General features: G+C 35.0%; 1 protein-coding gene across 3 annotated transcripts in view; it reads right to left on the bottom strand.

Annotated features, from left to right (window-relative positions):
- The window catches only part of Smurf2 (SMAD specific E3 ubiquitin protein ligase 2), a 98,124-nt gene that overhangs the window by 4,262 nt on the left and 66,572 nt on the right, over positions 1-27,290 (bottom strand). For 2 of the 3 annotated variants that reach the window (XM_078041870.1, XM_078041871.1), the window contains 8 exons: positions 24,947-25,105; positions 15,139-15,334; positions 13,623-13,726; positions 10,541-10,655; positions 8,427-8,605; positions 7,118-7,255; positions 4,021-4,141; positions 794-995 (listed from right to left, as the gene is read on the bottom strand). In XM_078041870.1, the coding sequence (XP_077897996.1) occupies positions 794-995; positions 4,021-4,141; positions 7,118-7,255; positions 8,427-8,605; positions 10,541-10,655; positions 13,623-13,726; positions 15,139-15,334; positions 24,947-25,105 (1,214 nt within the window). The remainder of the gene's footprint in view (positions 1-793; positions 996-4,020; positions 4,142-7,117; positions 7,256-8,426; positions 8,606-10,540; positions 10,656-13,622; positions 13,727-15,138; positions 15,335-24,946; positions 25,106-27,290) is intronic. The other variant, XM_078041872.1, reaches the window with a different exon arrangement.

Genomic DNA, 27,290 nt, shown 5'->3' with positions numbered 1-27,290 from the left:
AAATATATGGAAAAGGAATACAATTTTGAGTTCTCCAAACAGGGAAAATAAACACATCTCAAAGGACACAACTTTGCCTGTGGAATTTCAAGGTATGCACTGTGCATGGCACTGACATTATGTACCAGCCTTGCTTTGTATATCCTCCCTCATCACCAGTAGCAGCAGCTTTTAAAATGAAGAGCTTAAGAGGTAAGGAAAGCACAGTGAAGTACCACAGTCATTAGCAATATTACCAATTCATCCAAAATTAAACAGCTTATTCCTCAGAAAACAATTCTTTAAAAAATGGAATATTGTTATACATCAATGGTGTGAGGCCATGCAATAATTGAAGTGCTCTGACCAAACAGATGGCTTCCATGACCCAAACTGCCTGTTTCTATTAAAACAAAGAGTAGAGGGGAGAGGCATGCAAGGGAAGTAAATATTTTGCCAGGTTGAAATGTGAACATGAAATGAACAACTTCCACTACAGGAATGTGCAACAGAAGTATAAGCAAGCAACCAGAAAACAAAAGGCAGAGCATCACCATGAATAGTCCAGTCTAGCATGCAGCACTCACTACAATCACAGAGAACCCGGCAGAAAAGGCTCTTAGGAGGGGAACAAAAGAAGGAAGGAGAAGAAGATTTCATGGTATGTATTACAGATAAGAAATAGAGTGAAAAGAGAATCTGTTTATAAGCACATGGTTTGTAAAATATCCGTACAAACTAAATATTGCCATCCCCACCTCCACAAGCTTACAAGAAGCTTAGAGAAGCTGTGCCAGTCTCTCCCTCTTTTTACCTTGTAGTGCTTTGAAGCCCTGCAGAGGCACTCTAGATGATCCTGTCACAAACTGAAGCAATCGTGCTCGTCGCTCTTCATCAAAAAACTCCACAGCTTTCCAGAACCACTTAACGACATTGCTGTCCGGTGTACAGTGTTTTAACCGGGTGTTTACCTTCCAGTCATTGACATCTATTTTTCCAAGTCCACAAATAATGAGCTGTTAAAATATTGCACAAGTAGATGAGCTACTAGAAACCAAAGCCACACCAAAAATTCTTCAAAATAGAACTTGAGATTTGTGGTGTTAGTTCTCATTTGGTGCCTCTTAATCAAAGGTGCACATGATAAAACATTCCAAAATATATACACCAAGTCCTATGCTCAGAGGTTCTAATTCTTTGCATCTGGGTGACAAGATCTATATATATATATTTTTTTTTTTAAAGAGAGAGTGAGAGAGGAGAGAGAGAGAGAGAATTTTTAAATATTTATTTTTTAGTTCTCGGCAGACACAACATCTTTGTTGGTATGTGGTGCTGAGGATCGAACCCAGGCCGCACGCATTCCAGGCGAGCGCGCTACCGCTTGAGCCACATCTCCAGCCCCAAGATCTATATTTTAAAAACCAACAGAGGTATCTATTCACTGTAGATTCCCTCTCCAGGATCTGAAAATCACCATTGTGTTGGACTCAACAAGACAAAAGAATTGTGAAAATTACACAGTTTTATAACAGAATTGCATTTTTTAAAAAAAGGTCAGAAATTGAGACACATACAGTTTATCTGTGCCTTCCACAGACCCACATCACATTGTATTAGTTTCAACACTATTAGCTTTGTGATTTGGGGCATTTCAATTCCGTCAGCCAACAGTTTCCTCTGCTGTAAAATGACAGTTACATCTACACCACCACATTCCATGAAAGTGACTCACAGTACACAGCAACTCATGAAATGTTGTCTTGAATAAGTGATTAACACAACTTGCTTAATAATCTTAAAATTATATTATAATATGAAATACATGAACACATTGCTATAGAACTCTGCTTAGCATCCTAATGCAGGGTTAGTAGAGATGAACTATATCAAAAATCATTTGACACTACTAATATATCTCTTTAGGGTCGAAGACTAACTCATATTATTAATCTAACATGTTTATAATGGTGAATTATGAAAGTATATAATGTAAAACACAATGTAACTTGTGTATCCTAGATTATAATTAATCCTATTAATCCAGTGTAACTCTAAAAAATTTAAACAATTTCATTAGTAGTTGAAACTATAAGTAAATCCTACCCCTACGGAACAAGATCTCCAACAAAGTTTGTATAGGCTTCTAAAAGATTACTGAATCTAAGTCACTGGGAAAAGGTTACCATATAAGGATTATGGATGCATTCAGAACACAAAAGACACCTTCCAAATTCTTTGCTTTCTAATTTCTGCTCCTCTAAAGAAAACTCATTTAATGTTTCATAAACAGATGAAAAGGTCCTGTATCTCAACTTTAGTGCCCCTCCTGCTGCTATGTGTCCCTCCCCTTCCTGATCACCTCCTTCTGGCCATATTACTATGAATAATAAGTTGCAGAAGGAATGGAGATAGCACTAAGACAAATGAACCTTTTTAGATTTATTTGCAAACAGCACATTTAGTTAGGACACTGATATTAATGAATACATGTTTTAAGATAGTTGTAGACTTCAAATATTTATGCTATCCCTAATTACTAAATAATTTGGAACCTTTGGCAGAATAAAACCTCATTAATTTTTCAAAGTAGTTCAGAAGAAACTTCAGATGTGTTTGTTAAAGATGTTTATTATAACTTTAACCAGATTGTTAAACTTTAACCTATTAAAGATGTTAATCATTAAAGGTGACTATTAAAAGACGTTAACCATCTTTAACCAGATCTGAGGTGCTATAAAGACTAGTTTTAATTAGAAACAAACTTTTAACTGTTGAGTATAGCTACTGTTGGTATATGAATGTTTCTAAAGGTCTAAAGGTGATTAGATACTGTATAGTTTTCCTAAGTGTTTTATTTACTTCCTCTAATGATCTGTCTACTAAATGTTTTCTAGCAAAGTTTAGTACAAATACAACTGAGCTTAGACCTTTATCCAAATAAAGTTCAATATGATAGTTGACAAGGCTTTACTTAGTTAAATCGATAACCACTAAATCATGGAACAGAAAAAAATTTGGAAGAATATACACATAAGACATGAAGTCTGTTTAAGAGAAGAAAGGACAATAAGGAAATTAAGAATGTTCACATTGTGCCAGGCATAATGGTGCATGCCTATAATCCCAGGAGGTTGAGGCAGGAAAATCTCAAATTCAAGACTAGACTCAGCAATTTAGCAATGCCCTAAGGAACTTTGTAAGACCCTGTGTCAAAATAAAAAATAAGAAGTGCTGGGAAGGCTGGGGTTGTGGCTGAGTTGTAGAGTGCTTGCCTAGCAAGCTAAGTTCGATCCTTAGCACCACATAAATATAAAGATATTGTGTCCACTTAAAACTAAAAAATAAATATTAAAAAAAAGAATAAATGCTAGGGATTGTGGCTCAGTGGTAAAGTACCTCTGGGTTCAATTACCAATACCAAAACAGGAGAAAAAGAAAAAATGTTCATAATGTAAGCTTACTCAAAGATATTCCAAGCATAAAAGACTTCCGGTGAATAAGAATTCTCAAAGCATTGAACCATAAAACTTTCAAAGCAGGGAGGAAGAGCATGAGAAGAAGATTACCATTAAACAGGGAAGAGAGGTGGGAGGGAAAAGAAGGGAGAAGGGGAATTGCACGGAAGATGGAAGGAGACCCTCATCGTTATACAGAATACATGTATGATGTTGTGAGGGGGGGAAAAGTGTGTCACATTAGATTGGGTAGAGAGAAGTGATGGGAGGGAGGGGTGGGGAAGGGGGGATAGGAAGGGCAGCAGAATAAAATAAACATTATTACTGCTGTATGTATATAGGTGACTGTATGACAATGTGATTCTACAACCTGTACAATCAGAAAAATGAGAAATTATACCCCATTTGATTCAAATGTATGAATTGTCAAGATCATTGTAATGTCATGTGTAACTAATAAAAAAAAATAAAAAAATAAAAAACTTTCAAAGCATTAGAAACACAACTTACCTCTAAAAACTAAGAAACAAAATAATTGCTAATCTTATCACGCTAGATGATGTCATAACATGGATGTACTGACCTCTAACTCTTTCTCATCAAATGTCTTCAACAGGTGCTGGGGAATCACTTCATTAAACCCTTTCTGCAGAGCCAGGAACTGAGCCTCAATGCCTCGTAAAAATCTCCAGTTCACATAGAGCCTATAAACATCAGGCAGGGGTTTCGTATGATCAGATATATTTAGATTTGGTAATTAGTGTGAATCACTTCTTCAGCAACACTGTACTTTATAAACATCTAGCATCAAGAATTTATTCTAGGGCTGAGGTTGTGGTTCAGTGGCAGAGCGCTTGCCTAGCATGTGTGAGACACTGGGTTCGATTCTCAGCACCGCATACAAATAAATAAAAAGACCCATCAACAGTTAGAAAATAATTTTTTAAAAAAAGAATTTTTTTCTAAAGTTTTTTTAAAAAAAACTCAAACTAATGGGGATAAATGGATCCCAAGCTGTGAGGCAGTTCAATCTTGATAAAATGTAAACTTCCACAAATAAAAGCAATATTAATGAAGCAATTCTTCAAATCAGAGAAACTACTAGTAAACTAGTCTACTAGAGCTCAGATAGTCTGAGGTTCAACTCCTATTGGCTGAGGGTATAGACCTGTGGTAGAGCACATGCTTCTTAACATGCACGGGGCCCTGAGTTCAATCTCCAGCAAACATACACAAACAAACTTGATAAAATTTCTTTCTTATAACACACATTCCAACAAACCAGAGAAAAATAGCCCACTGACTCAAAAGATGACCATTTTTTCTGGCTGTATTTGAAAATGTTATCAGAATGTGTTGCTGGGTCTTCTGTTTATATCTAGGGCAGGACTACTGGGGAAAAGGAGGTAGGGAATCTTCATATCCAAAATGAGAAGAAACTAAAGCCAACAGCACTCTCTGAATAAATATTCATTGTTCACTGGAAGCTGTAAAAACTCTGGAAGATGTCACTTTACCCCTCTCCCAAAAAGCACTAAACTATACATCAATTGTATAACTTGTGCTCTGACTGGAGTTTGTCATTTAAAAATAAATTGCTTTCATTTACCTGTCTACCCAGGAAACCTCTCAATCTAACACATCAGGACTACTTTTCTGTCAAATTTGTTATCAATATTTCCTTTTCCAAACTTGGATGACTATTTCTCTAATTAATAAATAATTACTTAATACTATATTGTCTGGAGGATCTGTTTGTTGGTTTCAAGGGGCAGCAAAACCATATAATTCTTGTCCTTATTTATCTCACTCCTACAGTTGCACAGGATTTATTATTGTGTTGATAAACACATAAGCCCTGGAGAAAGTAAATCTAAAAACTGAGGACACACTGGATCCTAGACTGACAATGCAGCAGGGATGAGAGAAATTCCCAGCCATTCTTACATTTTTTATCAGAAATGTAACAGAGCAATCACCAATATAAAGAAAAATCAAACATTAACCATGGAGACCAAGTGAAACCTGAAAGTCCATTCTTCTGCCCTCCCTATTTTCAGGCCCCCACCTCTGCTCCCTCCTTCTAGCAAATACTATATTTGGTATAGAACCAAATAATTATACAGCCATATAATTAAAAAAAACAACAACACAATTTTGTCCCTAGGTAATTCTTCTAGAACTTGCTTCTTAAATCTTTTTTTTTTTTTTTTAAAGAGAGAGTGAGAGAGGAGAGAGAGAGAGAATTTTTAATGTTTTATTGTTTAGTTCTCGGCGGACACAACATCTTTGTTGGTATGTGGTGCTGAGGATCGAACCCGGGCCGCACGCATGTCAGGCGAGCGCGCTACCGCTTGAGCCACATCCCTAGCCCGCTTCTTAAATCTTATAGCTTATACAATCTCTCTTCTTAAACATCCACATAATATTATACTGAATGTATAATCATTTTACTCTAAAAACATTTTGGTAGTTAATTTTTCTATAAGCATTCTTTTACTGAACATCCTTATTCATATTTTTTTAATTAGATGTGTGTTTCTGTAGGAGAGTCCCAAAAACAGAACTGCCAGTGAAAGGGCATATGCAAGTTCACTTTGGTAGCTGTATCAACTGCTTTCCCCAAATCCCACCAACAGTGTATGAAACTGAGAGGTCTCATTCTGAAGAAGGAAAATTTTAGCTAATAAGATTTGGGGATAGGGGCTGGGGTTGTGGCTCAGTGGTAGCGCGCTCACCTAGCACATGCAAGGCCCTGGGTTCAATCCTCAGCACCACATATAAAGGTATTGTGTCCAAAAAAATGATTTGGGGATAATAATATATACAAAATAGCAATAATATTCATGTTTCTGTGTACATATGAAGCTCAAACTCCTAAATCTGATCCAGTTTTATATTTAGAAGACTTTAGTTACCATAGTAAGTATTAAACCAATTTCAAAATTCCTCAATTTGTATTTTATAAAACATGAACAACATTTTCTTATATTTCTCCCTCAAACTCACTAGGTACTCATTTATAAATAGGCAAAGTGCTAGGAATACAACACAAAGTTCCCTGAAATAGCTATACTACACATAGCTTTGATGCTCCCAGTCTCTGGCATTCCCACCTATGTTCAGCCCCTCCTCCCCAATGAACCTGGGCTGGCCTGTGACTCATTTCAACCAAAACAATACAGCAGACATCAAGTTGACAATGCCATGCTAGTTTTTAAAAAGATCTGGAAGCTTCTGCTTTTGTGCTCTGGAAAGCCAGCCACCCCCAAGAAATCTGACTGTTTTGCTGGAAGAGAGATAGAGATCTTTGATGCTGTAAAGGGAGTACCAAGGAGCCTAGTGGCAATGAGGCCCCAGACAATGCCCTCAGATGACAGTTGTTCCTGCCAGCCCACAGCCATTTGAGCCATCCTAGCCGAGTTCTCACTTGTAAGAATGAAGAGGCCACCTTGGCCCTTTAGTCCAGCTGACTTTTTGTGGAACAGCAATGTGCCATCCCTATTATTCTTCGCCAAATTACTGACCCCTGGAATTGTGAAAAACAACAGTGACTGTTTTTAAGTCACTAAATTCTATGAAAGCATATTTTATAGGAATAAAATTACTTAATGTTTGTCCATACTGACATTCTAGAACATTACAAAAATTCTCAATCTTGAGAACAGATAAATGTTTACCTGACATATTCTTTTTTATTTTCTTCATTAACAGGGATACTCTTGCCATTTGGTTTGAGTTCATGCTGAATAATTTCACCATATGCGTTATGTTCAACACAGAAAGTATGGTCCAAAACACCTGTAATATCATTTTCACTGGACAGGAAACAGAGAAAAAGATACATAACTGGGAAACCTAAAACATCAGTCCTATAGGTTTATTAACTGGTGAGACAGATAAAACTAAGATAGTTTTATGATATGATAAACATAAGGTCAGATTCATTTTCTACTTTTTATACTACCACATACTTTTCTTGGGCAGAAAAGTAAAAAAGCTTTAATATAAATACAAGTAACATTTCACTTCCTTACTAATGAGAAATAACCTTGATCAAAGCTGAACTTTGCTAGGACCACAATGTAAGAAAAGTTCAGTTATATTTTGACATTCAGATAAAAGGCCTTAGGGAATCTGGGAACCTCCTTCACTGACCTGAATAATCCAGAGAAAGTAATCTGTATATTTCATAAAAGTAAGTTCTACCAGCATATCTTCCTAAATTATTTATTAACTTAAATAGAATTAGTTCTTATTTATGATTCTTATTTATGATTCCAACAATCAGCACTTCATTAAAAAGCAATGGATTCAGAAATTTGCTATTCTTCCACATGCAAAACAGGAACAGAACTTTACCACATTGGGGAAATCATTACACATAGTACTGTATATGTAAATAGTATAGAATATATAAATTGAGTATCCCTAATTTAAAAATCCTAAATCCCATAAGTTCCAAAATCCAAAACATTTTCAGTGCCAACATGCCCCAAATGGAAAATTCCACACCTGACCTCAAGGGAGGGGTCAAAGTAAAAACATAGGCACACTAAAAAATAAATATAAAATTACTTGTAGGCAATGTAGAAAAGGTATACCAAAAACATAAATGAATTTTATATTCATACTTGGGTCCCCCCCACCACAAAAATATCGTAAGTATAGACAAATATTTCAAAATCTAAAACAAATCCAAATTCTGAAAGCAATGCCAGTTCCAAACATTCTGGATAAAGGATACTCAATCTGTACTAGAATTTTTTCCTTTTTAAAGTACTAACACCTGCTAACTTTAAGGAATTTGAAATGTATAGGAAAGCAGCAGAAAGGGGGAAAGTCTTATGTGGGCCTATTACTCATGTAACTACATTTAATATGTTTTCAGCACATATTTTTTTAAGTTTTAAAATAAATAGTTTTGGAGTGATTCTTTTTTAAAGCTCATATTCTAGCTATAATAAACAGATATAAGATTCCACCTACAGTATCCACACCAAACTGTTATGAAGATCTGGATCAACTAACTCCATGTCATCCAAAGTAATTGACTTTCCAAGCAACTGTTTATAAAAAGGCAATGTAAAACCACCATCAATATAATGTCCATGAAACACAGCCATTCCCATTATTCGTCCAACGAAGTGGAAATATGATAAATGTTCCTGAAATTGAAAAAAAGTTTATATAAATACTCAAGCTAGAAACTATCAAAGAAGTTTTTAAATAAAAAGTAAATATTTAAGTAGGCATTAAGATTTTTTGATAAATACCAAATTTGTGCTCCATGACTATTTAAATGGAACAGATGGTCACATCAAAGCTCAATAAAACTCAGGAATGTTTCTGTAGGGCACACACAAGCTTTTAAACATCACTATAAAATAACGTGTTACAGTTGATGCCTCTCTCAGAGGGTAAAGGTCCTTTGTAAAATTTCTCTTTTAGAAATCAGTCCAAATTATAGTCCCACTGCAGCTTCACTTAATGCCTGTAGACAGCTTCTCTTCCTAAGTTCATAATAATGTATAATAGGGTTTAAAAAGTATAGCACTAGCTGGGGTTATGGCTCAGTGGTAGAGCACTTGTGTGAGGCACTAGCATGTGTGAGGCACTGGGTTAGATTCTCAGCACCATAAATAAATAAATAAAGTCCATCAACAACTAAAAAGAGTATATTTAAAAAAAAGTATAGCACTATACTAAGTTCGCAATGTACAAGGTCCCACTCAACTCTCACACTCTTCTCTGAGACATGAACCATACTTATTATTTTTAGTAATTAAAAAATTGAGGCTTAAGTTAATGAGCTCACCCATAACACAAAGCTAAGTAAATGATGAGAACAGGATATGATTCCATGTCTTCCAATCCCAGAATCTGTGTTCTTAACCATTTCTATTATTCTGCTTTATGTCATAATTTAATCTTCTAATCTTCCTTCTTATGGATAACTGTTTTGTTTTTCTTTTTTTGTTCTTCTTAGATATACATGACAGTAGACTGTATTTTGACACATTATACATACATGGAGTATAACTCATTCTAATTAGGATCCCATTCTTGTGACTGTACATGATACAGAGTTTCACTGGTCATGTATTCATATACGGACATAGGAAAGATATGTCCGATCCATTCTATTGTCTTTCCTATTCCTATCTACCCTCCCTTCCCTTCGTTCCCCTTTGTCTAATCCAATGAACTTCTATTCTCCCCCCACCCCCACTGTGTGTTAGCATCCTTATATCAGACAAAATATTCAGCATTTGGTTTTTGGGAACTGGCTTATTTCACTTAGCATGATAGTCTTCAGATCTAACCATTTACCAGCAAAAATCATAAAGTAATTATTTTTTATGGTTGAGTAATATTCCATTGTGTATATGTACACCACACTTTCTATATCCATTCATCTTCTGAAGGGTACCTAGGTTGGTTCCATAGCTTAGCTATTGTGAATACAGCTGCTGTAAACAATGATGTATCTGCATCACTGTATATACCAAGGAGTGGGAAAACAATCAAATGGTGGTTCCATTCCAAGTTTTTTAAGGAATCTTCATACTGCTTTCCATAGTGGTTGCACCAATTTGCAGTCCCACCAGCAATGTATTGAGTATACCTTTTTCCCCACATCTTCACCAATCTTATGGATAACTATTGTTTTCAACTAGAGCTATTATAAATAATAAACAGCCCTGTGCTTAAATTGTTGCATATATCCATAATCATTCACCTGAGAAAATTTTCTAGAAGAATTACTGAGTCAAAGAGCATGACTAGGACATGAACAAGTAATTTCTATTATAATAAACTATATTGAGCCAGGCATGGAAATTTATGCCTGTAATCCCAACTACTCATGAGGCTGAGACAGAAGGATCCTAAATTCTGGGCCAATCTCAGAAATTCAGTGAGACGCTGTTAAAAATTAAAAAGAATAAAAAGGAATGAGGAGGTAGCTCAGTGGTAGAGTACACTTGAGTTCAATCCCTAGTACCACAATCAATCAATCAATGTAATAAACTTCACTTGATATTTAGAGATAAACAAGCACAATAGGTCCCAATTCACATCATTACAACTATAAATCATACTGGATTCACTGCAGAATCAGGGTTGATCTGCAATGTATAGATGTCATCTCTTGAGTACTGGAAGAGGCCATAGTACGGATTCAACATTTCATGTGACAGGAGATACAACCATTCCCTAGAAAACAAGATATGACAAAAATTTTTTGTTAATCGATAATGTTTATTGATATACCATTCAACATTTTAGCAAATATTTTTCTTTAATTAAGAAAGGAAAACAGTCAAGTGTAGTAGCACACCCTGTAAACCTCATACATAAATGTTTCTCATTTGTCTGGTTGTATATGATGTAGAGTTACACAGGTAATTTTGGACAATTTTATTACATTTTAGCATCAGAGAGTGTAAACACAGCTTAAGACAGGAGAATCCTGAGTTCAAAGCCAGCCCCAGAAAAAGCAAGGCACTAAGCAACTCAGTGAGACCCTGTCTCTAAATAAAATACAAAATAGGGCTGGGGAAGTGGCTCAGTGGTTGAGTGCTCCTGAGTTCAATTCCCGTACCCAGAAAAAAAGAAAACAAAGTAATAACTGTGGTTATACTTAAGTCTCTGCTCACTCAATTTTGGGCTATTTATTTATTTATTTATTAGAGAGAGAGAGAGAGAGAGAGAGAGAGAGAGAGAGAGAATTTTTAATATTTATTATTTAGTTATCGGTGGACCCAACATCTTTGTTTGTATGTGGTGCTGAGGATCGAACCCAGGCCGCATGCATGCCAGGCGAGCGCGTTACCGCTTGAGCCACATCCCCAGCCCCGGGCAATTTTTTTAAATTAATTTTTTTTTTTACAGTTTTAAAATTTGTTCTAATTAGTTATAGATGACAGTGGAATGGATTTTGACACATCACACATAAATGGAGTATAACTTCTTATTTGTCTGGTTGTACATGATATAGAGTTACACAGGTAATTTTGGGCAATTTTAATACATTTTAGCATCAGAGAGTATAAATTACCTAGCAGTTCAGCTACTCATAAAATGCTACAGCCCCATAGTCTGCTACTTTAAATGCTAAGTAAATTTGTAATCCATGAAAAATACAAAATGAAGGGGAAAACATGGTTTTATTTCAAAGCATCCATGTCATGTAGACTATCCTAATTCACTCCCATTGTGGCAGGTTTATACAAGTTTATATGGATATATAACATTAATTTACTTTTACTTTCGGACAGTGGGGTGTTTTGTTGATGATATTGTTTTAGTAAGAAAAATTCATCATCGATTTCATTATATTTTATTGAATGCAGCCTAAAGCATACCATGATATGAATATAAGAAATTAGAAATTCTAAGGCACTTGGCATAGGTGTGAATACAAGGGCCAGTCTGCATTCTCTGGTTATGATTCACACTACTTCTTCATTTCCAGTGTTCTACATCAACGTTTTCAAAAACTTCACAATAAATACTACTACTGTCCCAAACTTAATAAATCCTTGATAGTTTTCAAAGAATAAATGAATACTTGTCACTCATCTTGGTGGAAATGAAATAAAATCACTAGTCTAGAACTTCAGAGAGACAGTTCTAATCCCAATTCTTATTCCTGAGTTACAGAAAATTATTTAAAATGATATGTTTTAACATTATGGATTGGGCTGGGAATGTGGCTCAAGCGGTAGCGTGCTCGCCTGGCATGCGTGCGGCCCGGGTTCGATTCTCAGGACCACATACCAACAAAGATGTTGTGTCCGCCAATAACTAAAAAATAAATATTACAATTCTCTCTCTCTCTTTCTCTCTCTCCCTCTCTCACTCTCTCTTTAGAAAAAAAAAAAAACATTATGGATTAAGTAGCTTAAAATGACACATTTTTAGCAAATGGGGTAGAATTCCCAATTAAAGGAAAAAATTTCAAAATTCAATAATGTGATAGTCTAAATCAAATTACTATCATGATATAACACTTGAAAAATTACCATAAAGATAAAAAAAGAAGTGAAGTCTCCACATATGCAGCATCCCAACAACACAATACTCGCTGATATACCTTACATGTGAATCTGTGTGTTTTTGTCAAAGAAAACCCCAATTTTTGTTTTGTTTGCCCAAGTTTTTAGAATATGTATAAGAGAAGAACTTAACTATTTGGGTGTTCTACTACATAATAAAGTTCAGAAAAAGCCATTCAATGCCAATCCCATTTATTTTGCCAAAATCTTGACAGTATATAAGGTTAAGAAAGGATTTTTATAAAAGACTACTATTCTATACACATAGACACCACTAGCATATACTGTTTTCCTATAAACATATGAATTCTATTTATGAGTAAATTGTAATTCCACAAGAACTACTAAGTACTAAATATGATGTGCAAGAGAACATTTTTTAAAAATATTAAAAGAAATTAACCATTTGCCATAGGTGACAGAATGAAGATAAGTCTACAAATGAACACAAGTGACATTAAATAACAGCTATAGGACTTAGTGGAAGCACTATTTAATGTAGGTTGGCTTTAGAATAAGGAAACAATTATTTCGATAGTCCTTTCAACATTTCTATTCAGAGTTATATTGTTTCTCCTACATATACATAAAGTGAATTTTCACACGTGGAAAAAAATTCTAAAATAGTATATATGCCATCAGAAATAAATCAAATGGTAATTAAATGTGTAATTATGAATGCAACAGAAACATTATAACTTCTGTACTGAAACATTCCAAGGACCATCATTAGACCTGCCATACATACAATTATTTAGCAAGGTAAAAAAAACTGTCAATGGAAGAAAAAGGAAACAGTAATTTAGGTAATACATCATTAAAGTCTCGAGATTATTCCTGACAATGTAAAGCAGAGGAAATAATAAATGCTAAGGAAGAGAAATGATGAAAACACAGGGCCAGCTAGTCCTACCAACAGTCCATGAAGGGTTGCCGCTATTTTCAGAAAAAGTCTCACTGTCCTAACCTCATGAATGTATCTACAGAATTTTCCCTGTTTTGCAAACATTAGGGAATATAATACTAGAAAATAAATCTCCATGACAAAGCTATATCACAGGAAGTGTCTTAAATTTGTAAGTATAAAGATCCACATATCATTAACTGACAAGCAAGTCTTTACCTGGCAACCCCTCCATAATCAAGGCCTTCTTCTCCACGAAATTTTATCATTAATCTCTTCCAGAGATCTTTTGGTCTCATTTTCATCACCTGTCTATATGACTCCTGAAAAAAAAATACATATATATTATTATTAGGTGTTTTTAACCTATTAAACTCTCCCACCCATCTCACTCACAAAACACAATTTAAATAAAGTGAAATTTGTCCATTAAATCAATGAATAAATTCCAAATATTTTAAAACGCACAATATTTTGAAAAACAAAATAGATATATAGCTTAATCCTTCTGAAAGCAATTTATTTGATAAATATTGTATGAAAACCCTACTAGGTACTAATAATGTTTTCACTCACAATCAAAAGAGAATTTGGTAGAAGAGCAGATTTTTTTAAAAGTTGGTTGAACTAATCTTAGATTACAGGCACCAGTAAAGCAAGTGTAAGAAAAACAAAGTTCCAAAAGAAAATCAGCAATCATAAAGTGGTCTTCACTACATAGACAGCCTTATATCATTTTAAAATATGAATAGTAGACTACAAACAAGGTCAGAACTGCTCTGAAAGTAAAAAGTGCATCCTAATTTAGGAAAAGGGTTATCAGGTTCCAAATGTCTTTTGTACAAGAATCCTCTAATGGATGGGAAACCCCTACCTTTGGCCTCTACCGAGTATTATGACAAGAATTTTGAAGCTGGCATTAGGACCATAATCCAAGGATAAAAGTATATAACAGAAAGATTTTCAATAAATTAAAGAAGTAGTCCAACAGTAATCAGACAAAATAATTATTTTTTAATTAGAGTCCCTTAACTTTCAGAAGAATCAGAAAGCAAGGGATAGATAATACTTGGGGCCTTTATCTGTTATAATCTATACTAACATGGGCTGGGGCTGTAACTCAGTGGGAGAGCACTTGCCTAGCATGGGTGAAGCATTCGGTTCAATCTTCAGCACCACATAAAAATAAAGAAATAAAATAAAGGCATTCTGTCCATCTACAACTACAAAAAAAAATTTAAAAATAAATAAATAAAATTCACTAACAGGTTAGGTGTGGTGGTGCATGCCTGTGATCCCAGCTGCTCAGGAAGCTGAAGCAGGAGGATCACGAGTGAGAACCTGTATCTAATAAAATACAAAAAGGGTCTGAAGATGTGACTCAGTGTATAAGTGTTCCTGGGTTCAATTCTCAGTTCCAAAAAAATTTTAATTAATTAATTAAGAAAAATAGAATTCACTAATAAATAAGAATTTGCAATGCAGGGACCAAATTGAACTAAGGGGAACATGTGGCACTCTTCATTCCATTTAATGCCTATATCACATACTGAGTATCTCCAATATTACTGCCTTTACTTCCCACAATTAAAAAATATAAATGAGAATACTTCCATTTGAGAGGGATATGAATCCCAAAAAAGTATTCTTCGAAAAGGGAGAATAAAACACTAAATTTAATTTTCCTCTATTTTAAAATAAGACTTGTCAAAAAAAAAAAGATTTCCAAGTTTACCTCAAAAATCTCTTCCCTGGAAACCTCAATGCGGCAGTGGCCAGCCTGAGGCTGTTGTTGGGAAAGTTCTTGCCGCAAGACTTTCAGTTTCTGAACCAGGTCTCGCTTGTACCTTGGCACTGTCAGACACTCTGTCTCATCAGGGCATAATGAAACCACTTGCTGTTGCTGTTGGTCTTTCAACTGGTTCTGCCGACTGGAAGTAACAGAAATGCTATTATGAAAGTATTTTAAATTAAAAAGATTGCTATTATACATTTAAAATATCAAATACCATCAAACTGTAAATCAAGTCTAGCTGTATCATTTGCCAAGCCTTATTAGGACATATGGTCAGCCTAATTTTTTGGGGGGGGAGGGGGGCAACAATAAACCAGTTTCCAAAGTTTATTTCTTATCATCCACAATAACTGATAGAATTAGATAATGAAGTTTTATCCACAAAGCTTTATACTGCTGCTGGGAACAAATTTTTCAAATACCATTTCCATTTTCCTCTACATTTTTCCATCACTCATTTTAAAATTCAGGCAGATGCCACCACTGCTTGCTATCTTGAGTCTGTCTTTCTGGAAGAGCCAAACAAAAGTTTAAATTGGCAGCATGGCAATTATCTGTTATAATCTATACTACAACAATTTGGGAGATCATGTTTAAGTTACTGTCACAGAGAAATAAGCACTTTACAAACAAGTCTAAGTACTTTATAAAAATGACTATTTCTCTGTGTGTGTATGTGGTAAAATAAATATAAATAAATTTCAAAGACACTAAGAAAATTCACTGTTGGGCTGAAGTGACGTCTAACTACACATATAATACCACAACATGAAAATAATGCTCCAAGTACATAATAATAATAATAATAATAATTTAAGAGACACTTTATCTACATATGTTTTTATTCTCCTGACACAAATTCTTCTTTTTGTTAATATTTATTTTATATTTTTTTTAGTTTTTCGGCGGACACAACATCATTGTTTGTATGTGGTGCTGAGGATCGAACCCGGGCCGCACACATGCCAGGCGAGCACGCTACCACATCCCCAACCCTCCTGACACAAATTCTAAGTTGCACTTGAGATTTTTAAAAAAGAACTCTATAATATAATGAAGTAGTTAATTCCAAAAGTTTGTCAGAAAATAAAGTTATAATTTATTATTGATATTTATGCAGACACCAAGTGACAAAGATGGAGTTTAAAATTAATTTTACATGCAATAGATAAGAAAATAATCTCTCTTAACCTACAGGAAAGAGTAATGGTAGTGATGATAAAATTCATGAAAATAACTCAGTTTGTTAGCAGGTCATCCTAATTTACTTTACATATAGTGATTCTCACACCAGGGCAAATTTCATGTCTAAAACATAACCATACAAACAGCATTTTTGAAAATGTCAGTATTAACTGTTTTTCTAAACATAATAATAAAGGTGTTATTACATATATACACACACACATACACACACACTCAATGTTATAAAAAGTATTCCCTTGGGCTAGGTTTTGGCTCAGCAGTAGAGCGCTTGTCCAGCTTGTGTGGGGGCGCTGGGTTTGATTCTCAGTACCACATAAAATAAAATAAAGGTATTGTGTCCAACTACGACTAAAACAAAATATTTTTTAAAGTATTCCATAAAAATTATATAATCCTATTTTTAAAAAATTAACTTGGGGGACTAGGGACATGGCCCAGTGGTAAAGAACTGTTTGGTGTATGTGAGGCCCTGGATTTAAGTCCCAGTACTACAGGATGGGTTGGGGAAAACTTGGGTATATTTCATACCAGATACAAAAACTAACTCAAAATGGATCATAGACCTCGGTGTAAAATCTAAAACCTTAACACTTGTAAACAGAGGAAAATATATTTATAACCTGTGTTAGGCTATGATTTCTTAGATAACACAAGAACAAGTGAATAAATTAAACTAAAAAATTTTAAAGAAAATTTCTGCTTTTAAAAATGCACCAACAAGAAAATGAAAAGACGAATCATAGACTAGAAGAAAATCTTTGGAAAGCATATATCTGACATGTAAATATCCAAGAACTCTCAAAAACTCAATAATAAAAACTAAACAGCTCAAGGGGGCTGGGGTTGTAAGCTCAGTGGTAGAATACTTGCCTAGCATATATGAGGCCCTGGGTTTGATCCCCAGTACCACATAAAACTAAAATAAACAAAATAAAGGTATTGTGTCCGTCTACAACTAAAAATATCTTTAAAAAAACTAACTAAACTAAACAGCTCAAATGAGGGAGTAGAAGACAAAGATTTCCCCAAAGGAGATACATGGATGGCAAAGAAACACATGAAAGATGCTCAACATCATTTGTCATTACAGAGATGCACACTAAAACCAGAATGAGACACCACTACATACCAATTAGAATGTCTAAAACTAACAAGGTATTCTTACCAAGAGTTAGTAAGGATACAGAGCAACATCTCATACATTGCTGGTGGTTCTGTAAAATGGAACAATACTTTGAAAAGCGATCAGGCGCTTTCTTTGAAAATTATACATAAATCTACCATATGATTTAGCCTTTCTACTCCTAGGTACTTTTCTACCCAAGAGAAATGAGAGCATATATTCCTACAAAAACAGGTACATAAAGACCTTTATCTTTTATAGCCAAACACTGGAAACAACACAGATGATATTCCATTGTAACACTAAAAAGAAATGAACTATATATGTAAGAGAGATGAAGCCCAAAATTATTTGAGGTAAAAGAAAAGAAATCAAACAAATATACTGTTAAGATTCGATTTATCTAATATCCAAAAGGTAGTGTTGTGGATTGTCCCCTCCCAAAACATGTTGGAAGTCTCAACTCTTCAGACCTGTGAATGTGACCTTATTTGGAAATAGGGTTTTTGCAGATATAATCAAATTAAGACAAAATAACAATGCATTGGGTTGGTCCTAAATCCAACTGGCATCCTTATAAGAGAGGGGAAATTTGGATGTAGATACAAAGAAAATAAACCTATAAGATGATTGAAGGCAAACATCAGAGTGAAATGTCTACAAGCCAAGGAACACCAATGTTTCCAGAAACCACCAGAAGCTAGAGGGGGCATGGAACAGATTCCCTCAGATCTTCCAGAAGGAACCAACCCAGCTGACTCCCCCAGTCTGGACTTCCCTCCAGAACTGTGAGGGAATGAATTTATTTGTTCACCCAACTTGTGGTATTTTGTTGCAGTAACCCTGGGAAACTAATACAAGGTGAAAGCAGCATAGGGAGGGAGAGGAAAAGAAATTACAAATGGGCATGAGGAAACTTTTGAAGGATGGATATGTTCACTTTCATGTGATGATAGTTTCTTGGGTATATAACATGTTAAATATGCTAAACTGTATAAAAATTTATAGTTGATTGTATGTCAATTATATTTCAATAAAGCTGGGGTCTTTTTTTTTTTTTGGTACTGGGTATTGAACTCAGGGGGACTCAACAACTTAGCCACATCTCCAGCCCTATTTTGTATTTTATTTAGAAACAGGGTCTCACTGAGTTGCTTAGTGCCTCGCAATTGCTGAGGCTGGCTTTTAACTCTTGATCCTCCTGCCTCAGCCTCCCGAGCCGCTGGGATTACAGGCATGCACCACCGCGCCCAGCAAAGCTGTTTTTTTTTTTTTAATCCAGAAACAGCAAGCTCATTCACAAAGCCTTGTGTGAAAGACTGTCTGAAGACCTGCAAATAGAAAAGGCTTAAAACTGAAACAGTAAATAATCTCAGATTCAGCCACCAAAAGCTATTATTTCTCATACACACAGGGAAAAGAAAAATACAATTACCCAATAAAGCAGTCTGTCTCTTCAAACTGTACTAGGGTGCAAAAGGCATTTATGTAAAGACTAATGTCTGTGCTAGGAAAGAAACACTGCAGGTGTCAATCCTCTATCCTTCAAGATGTCTAACAATGCCTAGTGACTTAATTAGGAAATCAAACAATTTTCTTAAAATAAGTGAACCTGACATGCAAAGACTCAAATTGTAAAGTCCTTGCCCATAGTGATCTTTAAAAAGAAAAAGTGAAAAGCTTCCTTTATAGTAATAACTTCCTGCAATGCCATAAAAGAAAGGAAATAATTACTGTTAAAAGAATAAAAACAGGGTGGCTGGGGTTGTAGCTCAGTGGTAGAGCACTTGCCTAGCACATGTGAGGTCCTGGATTCGATCCTCAGCACCACATAAAGATAAATAAATAAAATAAAGGTATTGTATCCATCTACAACTATTAAAAAAATAAAATAAAAACAGGAAGAGAAAAAAAGGGAAGAAAAAAATACCTCTCTACAGTCAAACTGGTTGAATTCAAATCCCAGCTCTCACGCTTTTTATATATCTCTAGACAACTTATGTAACTGAGGCTCCATTGTTCTCATTGGTGAGAGGGAGACAACATAGAGTTACAATAAGGATGACACAGTGCTCAGAGCACACTATGCAGAGTGAATGCTAATCATCAGAACTGTAACGGTATAGTTACTGGGTTAAAAAATCTATAAAGTTTGCTTGAAGCAGGAAAATTTAAAAAAAAACAGATTTTAAATTATTTCTTAGAAGAATATGTCCTTTGCCAAGTTATTTACTGAATCCCAATGACAATATTTTGTAATAGTTTATCAACTCTGTACCATCACTGACAGAGTATGTGCTGAAGCCTCACAGGTACTACATAATCTTCATAATATTAAAAAAAAAATAACACCAATAGAATTTCAGGAGGGACTTGGGAGTTAAGGAGGGAGAGATTAAAGAACTTTATAAGAAAGAACTTAAATAATATTCTCATAAACATTTTATATATAATAGGCCTAGTACATATTTCTAAGAGGTAACTTTTCTTATCACTTCCTTTCAAAAATTTAATTACCAGTTCTTCTTAGTTTGAATAGGAGAGTTCTCTCTAAAACATAACTTGCTCCACTACATTATTTTCTAGCTCAGATAAGTACCCTTTCTACGATTGACTGCAATAAGTTCTCACTTCCTAAATATTGAAATAGGCACACACACACACAAACAAAACCCTTAATTAAAAATCAAAATCATCTAAAAATACTTATGAAAGTTATACAACAATAAAATCCATACATCATAGCTTCTCCTACAATTCAGACTAAAGGTTAAACTACTTTCACCAATTCATAATTAGCTTAATAGCAACAGCAATACTCCAATAAGATTTTTTGGAAAAAAGAAAAAATTTCAGACAGAAAACAATAAGACTACGAAGTAAGAGAACAATATATTTGACAGATCAAAGATTTAGATTCAAAATTCCTTTAACCCAGACCTTTTTTTTTTTTTTATAGCAGGGATTGAACCCAGTGGTGCTTAATCGCTGAGGCACATTCCTAGGCCTTTTTTTTTTTTTTTTTTTAATTTTGAGACAGGGTGGCACTAAATTGCTTAAAGCTTAGTTAAAAGGCTGAGGCTAGCTTTGAACTTGTGATTCCTCCTGCCTCAGCCTCCCAAGTTGCTGGGAATACAGGCATGTGCCACTGCACCTAGGCCTAGTACATATTTCTAGTATATATTTTATTGTTATATAACTTTCATAAATATTTTTAGATGATTTTGATTTTTAATTAGGTTTTGTTTGTGAGTGTGTGTGTGTGTGTGTGTGTGTGTGTGTGTGCCTGCCTGTTTCAGCATTTAGGAAGTGAGAACTGATAGCAATACAATCATAGAAAGGGTACTTATCTGTAACACACATTTAAAACACATCCCCAAAGTCTTTTAAAATAGAAATAAAGCATCAACATAAAAAAAGAGTCTTCTATCCAACATATCCTAAGATATACAAGGATTAATGTAACAACAGTTAAATTTTAAAACTGATGCCTTATGATGTGGGGGGAGGGTGTACTGGAGATTGAACTCAAGGGTACTTAACCACTGAACCACATCCCCAGCCCTTTTTTGTATTTTATTTAGAAACAGGGTCTCATTGAGTTGCTTTTGGCCTGGCTAAGTCACTGTGGCTGACATTTGAATTCATGATCCTCCTGCCTCAGCCTCCAAAGCCACTAGTATTATAGACATGCGCAACTGCTCCCAGCTGAATATCCTTTTTAAAACTATAATCTTGGTTAAAATTGTTTCCTTTACCTCATCATGATAAATCCCAGCTGAATATCCTTTTTAAAACTATAATCTAGGTTAAAACTGTTTCCTTTACCTCATCATGATAAATTCACTTGTACATACAAATTTTGTTTTACATTTTATATCTGAATAAAAACTAACTCCTTTATCACTTCTAAGTTAACTTCTGATAGAAATTTAAATGTTGTGAATAATTTTTATATATTTGTTCTAATATAACATGACTATAAACCTCAGAGAAGATTTATCAGGTTGGAGACTTTACAGATGACACTCTGTCAATTGTAGTTCTGAAATTCTGTCCTCCTTAAAAAACAAAATGAAACAAACAAAAAAACAGATACACAAATGTTTAAGCTTTTTCACAGCATAATAAGTTAAAGATATTAAAGAGAGGAGCAATACTTTAATACACATACCATACACACACAAACACACACACACACACACAAAAAAAAAAAAACAGGCAAAATGGTGCCTGCTTGGAATCCCAGTGATTCAGGAGGCTCAGGCAGAAAATTAGAAGTTTAAGGCCAGCCTCAACAATTTAACTAGGAATGTAGCTCAACGACCAACTGTCTCTCAGTTCCACCCCAGTGCAAAGAAAAAAAATTCACTTGAGAACTATCTACTGGGAATGACCATAAAACTTGGAGATAAGACAAAGGCAAATGTTGATGATATTAATGCTACTTTCTAAACAGAATTGGAAAAATAATAATCATCAGAAAAGCAGTCAATTGTTCTTCAAATTACCTTCTATAATTTACTCGAACAGAAAAGGCAACTGACATTTCTAATCATCCCATCTAGTCCTTCCTTCAGAACACTAATTTTAATTCAGTTATTTGATACAACTAACTACTCAAAAGACAGAATACCTATAACTATTCTACTGAAATGTTCACTGGCAACATCAAGTCAAACTCCAAACTCCTACTACCTAAAGAGGTGATTCTGAGGACAGAAGATAAAATAGAGTACCTCCTGAGGCTTTTCTGGGCCTCCAAAAGAGCCAGAATTCTGAGTCTTCAATAAATACACATCTACCAAAAACTTGGGTATGCTACATACTAAAGAAGGAAAAATGCAGAGAATATGGGCACTCTTCTTAAGTAATTCAGGGTCCAGTGGGGTAGGGGAAGCAGGAAGGTAACAGATAATGATTAATACTAAAACAAAACAAAGCTCTCTATAGAGAATGTCAACATCTCATGTATTCCTTATCATCTCCCCAAATCCCAGTTAGTTACTCCCATATGCCACTTAATTCCACACACAAAGGAAAAAGTCCCAATAGATTAAAGACTTGCCTAGTAAAGAAAAAAACTCTAAATGCATCAAAAATTCATTTACACTTCAAATTTTAAAATTTAAAGGGCATACTAGAAAAGTAAGCAAAGGATGTAAACTATTTATATGAAATGTCATACAACTGATCAACAGGTCAACAAAAAACTGTTCGATCTGAATAGTCCATGGTCAAAAGATGTAAAGGGGACCTCTACCAAAAAAAGAAAAGAAATCCAAGAGGCCAATAAACCTATGAGAAGGTGTTCAACCTCATTAAAAAATAGGAAAATGCTGGCAAATTATAATTACAAAGCATTAATAAGCAAATACCAAATACTAGTAAGGTTCTCAAGCAACAGGAACTCATAAAATGCTGGTAAAAGACTCTAGAAAAATTGTGCTTCTATATTAGAATGGGAGAAAAAAATACTCTATGATATTGTAATTCAACCACTAGGCAAGTGCCCCAGAGCAGTGTTATTCAAAGAGTAGACTGCAGATCCTAATGCTCAGAAAAAGCCCATACAAATTTCTTCAAGTGCTTACAAACTGTAAATCTGCCACATACTTGTGAATTTGTAACCAAAATTTTAGAATCTTCTATCCACAATAAAGTAAGATCTATTGACATAATGAGACTGCTAAGATAACTGTATACATTTAAATGAAGGAACCATAGATATTTTAAATGCTTCATTCTGTTCTCGTAAACAACTGCTAGATACCTCTCATTTAAATGTTTTGCTTTATGAAATCTTGCTCCAAAAAAATTAATGAATTAAAGATATTTTCCATTCTGAGTTATTTAAGCTTTAACTACTTGGAGGTGGGAAGAGGGTTGGACTGGTTACTGGGTATAATACCCAGGGTCTCATACTTGCTAGGCAAATGCTTTACCACAAAGCTACATCCCCAAACTTTCAAAACACTTTTGTTATGAGATAGGGGCTTTCTATGCTGCCTAGGCTGGTTTCAAACTTTCAATCCTTTTGCCTCAGCCTCCCAAGCAGTGGTTACAAGATTGTGCCAACATGTACAGTTTGTTTTAAAATTTTAACATTCTTCATAAGTACTTGACTTTTGAGTACTTATCATGTATGTTAGGAATGAGAAGACAGACCATGTAATATTTTTTAGACATGATAGAGTAAGTTATTCTGGAGTCAGAGAGAACCTTGTTCTTCAAAGTCTAAGGCCAAGAACCTTGTTGATATACTACTGTCAAAGTGTTTTTGCCGGGGCTGGGGATGTAGTTCAGAGGTGGAGTCGGCTCTCTCTCTCTCCCTTTCCCCACTCATACACACACCCAACAGTTTCATCAAAATTGTTGAAAAAGATACTTTGGTGCTTTGCTTAGTAATGAAGTTTCCTTTTCTCTCTTTATTTACCCCTCCCCTTCCTCAGAAGGCAATGTAGGAACTAACAAAGTTAGGAAAAAACTAGACAGCTAAAGAAAAAAGAAAAGCAAAGATACAAATAACACCTACAAACAATGCTCAATAACATAGTTAACAGCCAACTAAAGCCAGGATGTTCGGTATGAATCCGGACATGGCCACTTACTGCCTGGCGACCTACAGAAAGTCAACCTCTAGATTTCTGTTTCCTTATACATATAAATGGCAGTAACTACCTCAAGGAATTTGTGGGGAAAAAAATTGTTAATATATATAAAGTAAAAGAACAACACTTCACAAATAATAAAAGCTATTGAAAAGCCACTAATATTAGTTGTGTTGCAACAGCAACACAAAAATACATTGTTCAGCCTCAACTTCTGTCAAGCTACTGCCTATCGGAAAAAACACCCTCTCACTTGAGTACTTTATTTATTTATTTTTTTTAGGTTTTAGGTGGTCACAATATCTTTATTTTGTTTTTATGTGGCGCTGAGAATCGAACCCAGTGCCTCACACATGCTAGGCGAGTGCGCTACCACTTGAGCCACATCCCTAGCCCCTCACTTGAGTACTTTCATACATACCTTTACCTAACATTTCAAGATCAATTCCTACTTAAGCATAGTAGAATTAAAATACTCATATGTCTGAGTAAACTCTGTCACACTCTTACATAAAATTTGATCAGTAAAAATAATAAATTGAAGGACTGGGGATGTGGCTCAAGTGGTAGCGCGCTCGCCTGGCATGCGTGCGGCCAGGGTTCGATCCTTAGGACCACATACAAACAGATGTTGTGTCTGCAGAGAACTAAAATAAATAAATAAATATTTAAAAAGAAGCCAGAAAACTTAAAAAATAATAATAAATTGAAGAGAGCAGACATTCTTTCACATTGATTATAGAAAGTATCCATCAATTTCCTCTTGTTCCAGCAGGTATTTTTATATGTATTGTTTCAAAAAACTTACTTTAAAACTAAATGCAAGTTGGCAGAGAGTCGAGGATCTGTAAATTGTGTTGTTCTGTTGTTATGGTCAACGAAATAAACTCTGCCTGTTGCAGTATTACGGATTTCCCATCCAGGAGGCAAAGGACCAAGCTCTTCACAATTGATGTTGCTAAGATCCCTGCAAAAACAAATATAAAGTAAAAAATACCTCATTGCTGTGCCTGCTGGGCCAAGCAAGTGTAAATGACATACAACAATTCCATGAAGTCTGAGAAAATGTATTGTTTCAGAAACTTGAGATGTTGAGCTGGAATCTTTAATTCCCAGTGGTTTAACAAACTTGCATGTTCAAAACCCAATCCATAAACAGCTCAGAAGAACTTATCACAAAGCCTACATTTTTAGTAGGTTAGTTTCTCGACTTTAATGTAAAAGTAATCACAACATTTGCCAACATAAACTATACTTCAATATTTGTTTGACAGAAAATACTGTGTTACAAGTATCAGTGATAAAAGGAATTAAATGTTTTCTAAAATTTCCCTCAACTATTTCTTTCTTTACTACATCAAAAATATGTGTAAATAATGTCTATTCCATGAGTAATTTTAAGCTCTCCAACAAAGCAAAACTGGAAATTTTTTGAAATTATGATCCTATCATAAGTTCAAGGCTAGCCTCAGCAACTTATCAAGGCCCTACACAACTTAATGAAACCCTGTCTCAAAATAAAAAAATTAAAAGGCTCAGTAGTAAAGCACCTCTGAATTAAATCCCAAATACAAAAAAAAAGAAGAAATTATAATCTTGAAAATAATCACAGCTTTTTTTTTAAAGGATAACTAGCTCATTTTGACTTTTGAAGTCTGTGAACTTGTGAATAAAGAACCTGTTTGATACACCAAAAGAACAACACACTAAGGCTTACTACTGCTGCAATAAAAAAAGCTAATAAACTTTTTTGGGGGGAGGGGGTGGGGGTACCAGGGATTGAACTCAGGGGCACTCCCAAGCCACATCCCCAGCCCTATTTTGTATTTTATTTAGAGACAGGGTCTCACTGAGTTGCTTAGCACCTCACTTTTGTTGACTCAGGCTTTCAACTCTCAATACTCCTGCCTTAGCCTCCCAAGCCGCTGGGATTACAGGCAGTTAATAGACTTTTTTTAAGCTGTATATGGATACAATATCTTTATTTATGTTTTTATGTGGTTCTGAGAATCAAACCCAGTGCCTTGCACATGCTAGGCAAGCACTCTACCACTGACCACAACCCCAGCCCAGTTAATGCATTTTAATGAACCAAAGGCCACTGTTATTATATTGCACACACTTAAAATACTATTATATATAAACAAGGATTTATAGGACCTTAAAAAATAAGATAAGGAGCCTTAAGTTATTAAACACATTAAGGTGCTAGGAAGTTAATATGCTCAGAGTAGGCATGTCCTATACCTGACACTAGGCATTGCTTCCCTTTGGTTATTCATAATGAAACCAACAATAAGGACTATAAAATCCTATCCTCTACACTGTTAGAACAAAAATCTTTCAGAGTGAAGATCCCAAAGTTACTGTCATCATCTACTGGGACAATGAAGTCACTGTCTTCCGTGACCCCACTAAAGCCTCATGTAACAATGAGTAATATGCTCAGGTCATTTCAAGCCCAAGTGAACCACTTCAGGCTACAGGAATTACCTGCAAATGCTAAGGAACTGCCACTCTTTGAAAGTGACCAAGAAAGCTCAAGCATCTAGACACTAAAACTGTTTGCCTTTTGTGGTCTTTAGGGGCTTGGGGGAAGGGGGCTTGAAAAGATAAAAGCAGCATGTCTAAAGTAAATTTAAACTAGAACATAATTGTGCTGATAAGATTCTTCAAAATCACATTTTGAAAGTTAAACTAGACAAAGATTTCCGCCAAACCCCCTCAAGTAACAGCTTGTTCTGGGTGAAACATGATGATGGGCACATATGGGCCCTCATAGATTTGTTGAAATGATGACTTTGACTTTTGTTTAGAGGTGCTCCAAGAGGATTCTCCTGACCTCCTCCAGGGCTCAGGATGCTGAGGGAGGAGGATGGTGATTTCACAGAAAGCCTCAGCAAATCAGCAAGGCCTTAAGCAACTTAGTGAGACCCTGTCTCTAAATAAAATATAAAAAGGGCTGGGGATGTGGATCAGTAGTTGAGCACCATGGGTTCAATCCCCAATATTAAAAAAAAAAAAAAGAGAAAGAGAGATCCTCTACAAAACAACTAAAGTTTAAAGGGAAACATATATTTGAAGACATAGCGAGTCACAAAAGAAGCAAGGGAAAGCTCCAAGAATCCTACTAAAAGAGGTAGAGAGGGAGG

This window comes from Ictidomys tridecemlineatus, chromosome 3 (assembly GCF_052094955.1).
Source record: "Ictidomys tridecemlineatus isolate mIctTri1 chromosome 3, mIctTri1.hap1, whole genome shotgun sequence".
Taxonomy (NCBI): domain Eukaryota; kingdom Metazoa; phylum Chordata; class Mammalia; order Rodentia; family Sciuridae; genus Ictidomys; species Ictidomys tridecemlineatus.
The sequence above is the reverse complement of the archived record's forward strand: the minus strand, read 5'-3'. Positions and strand labels throughout refer to the sequence as shown.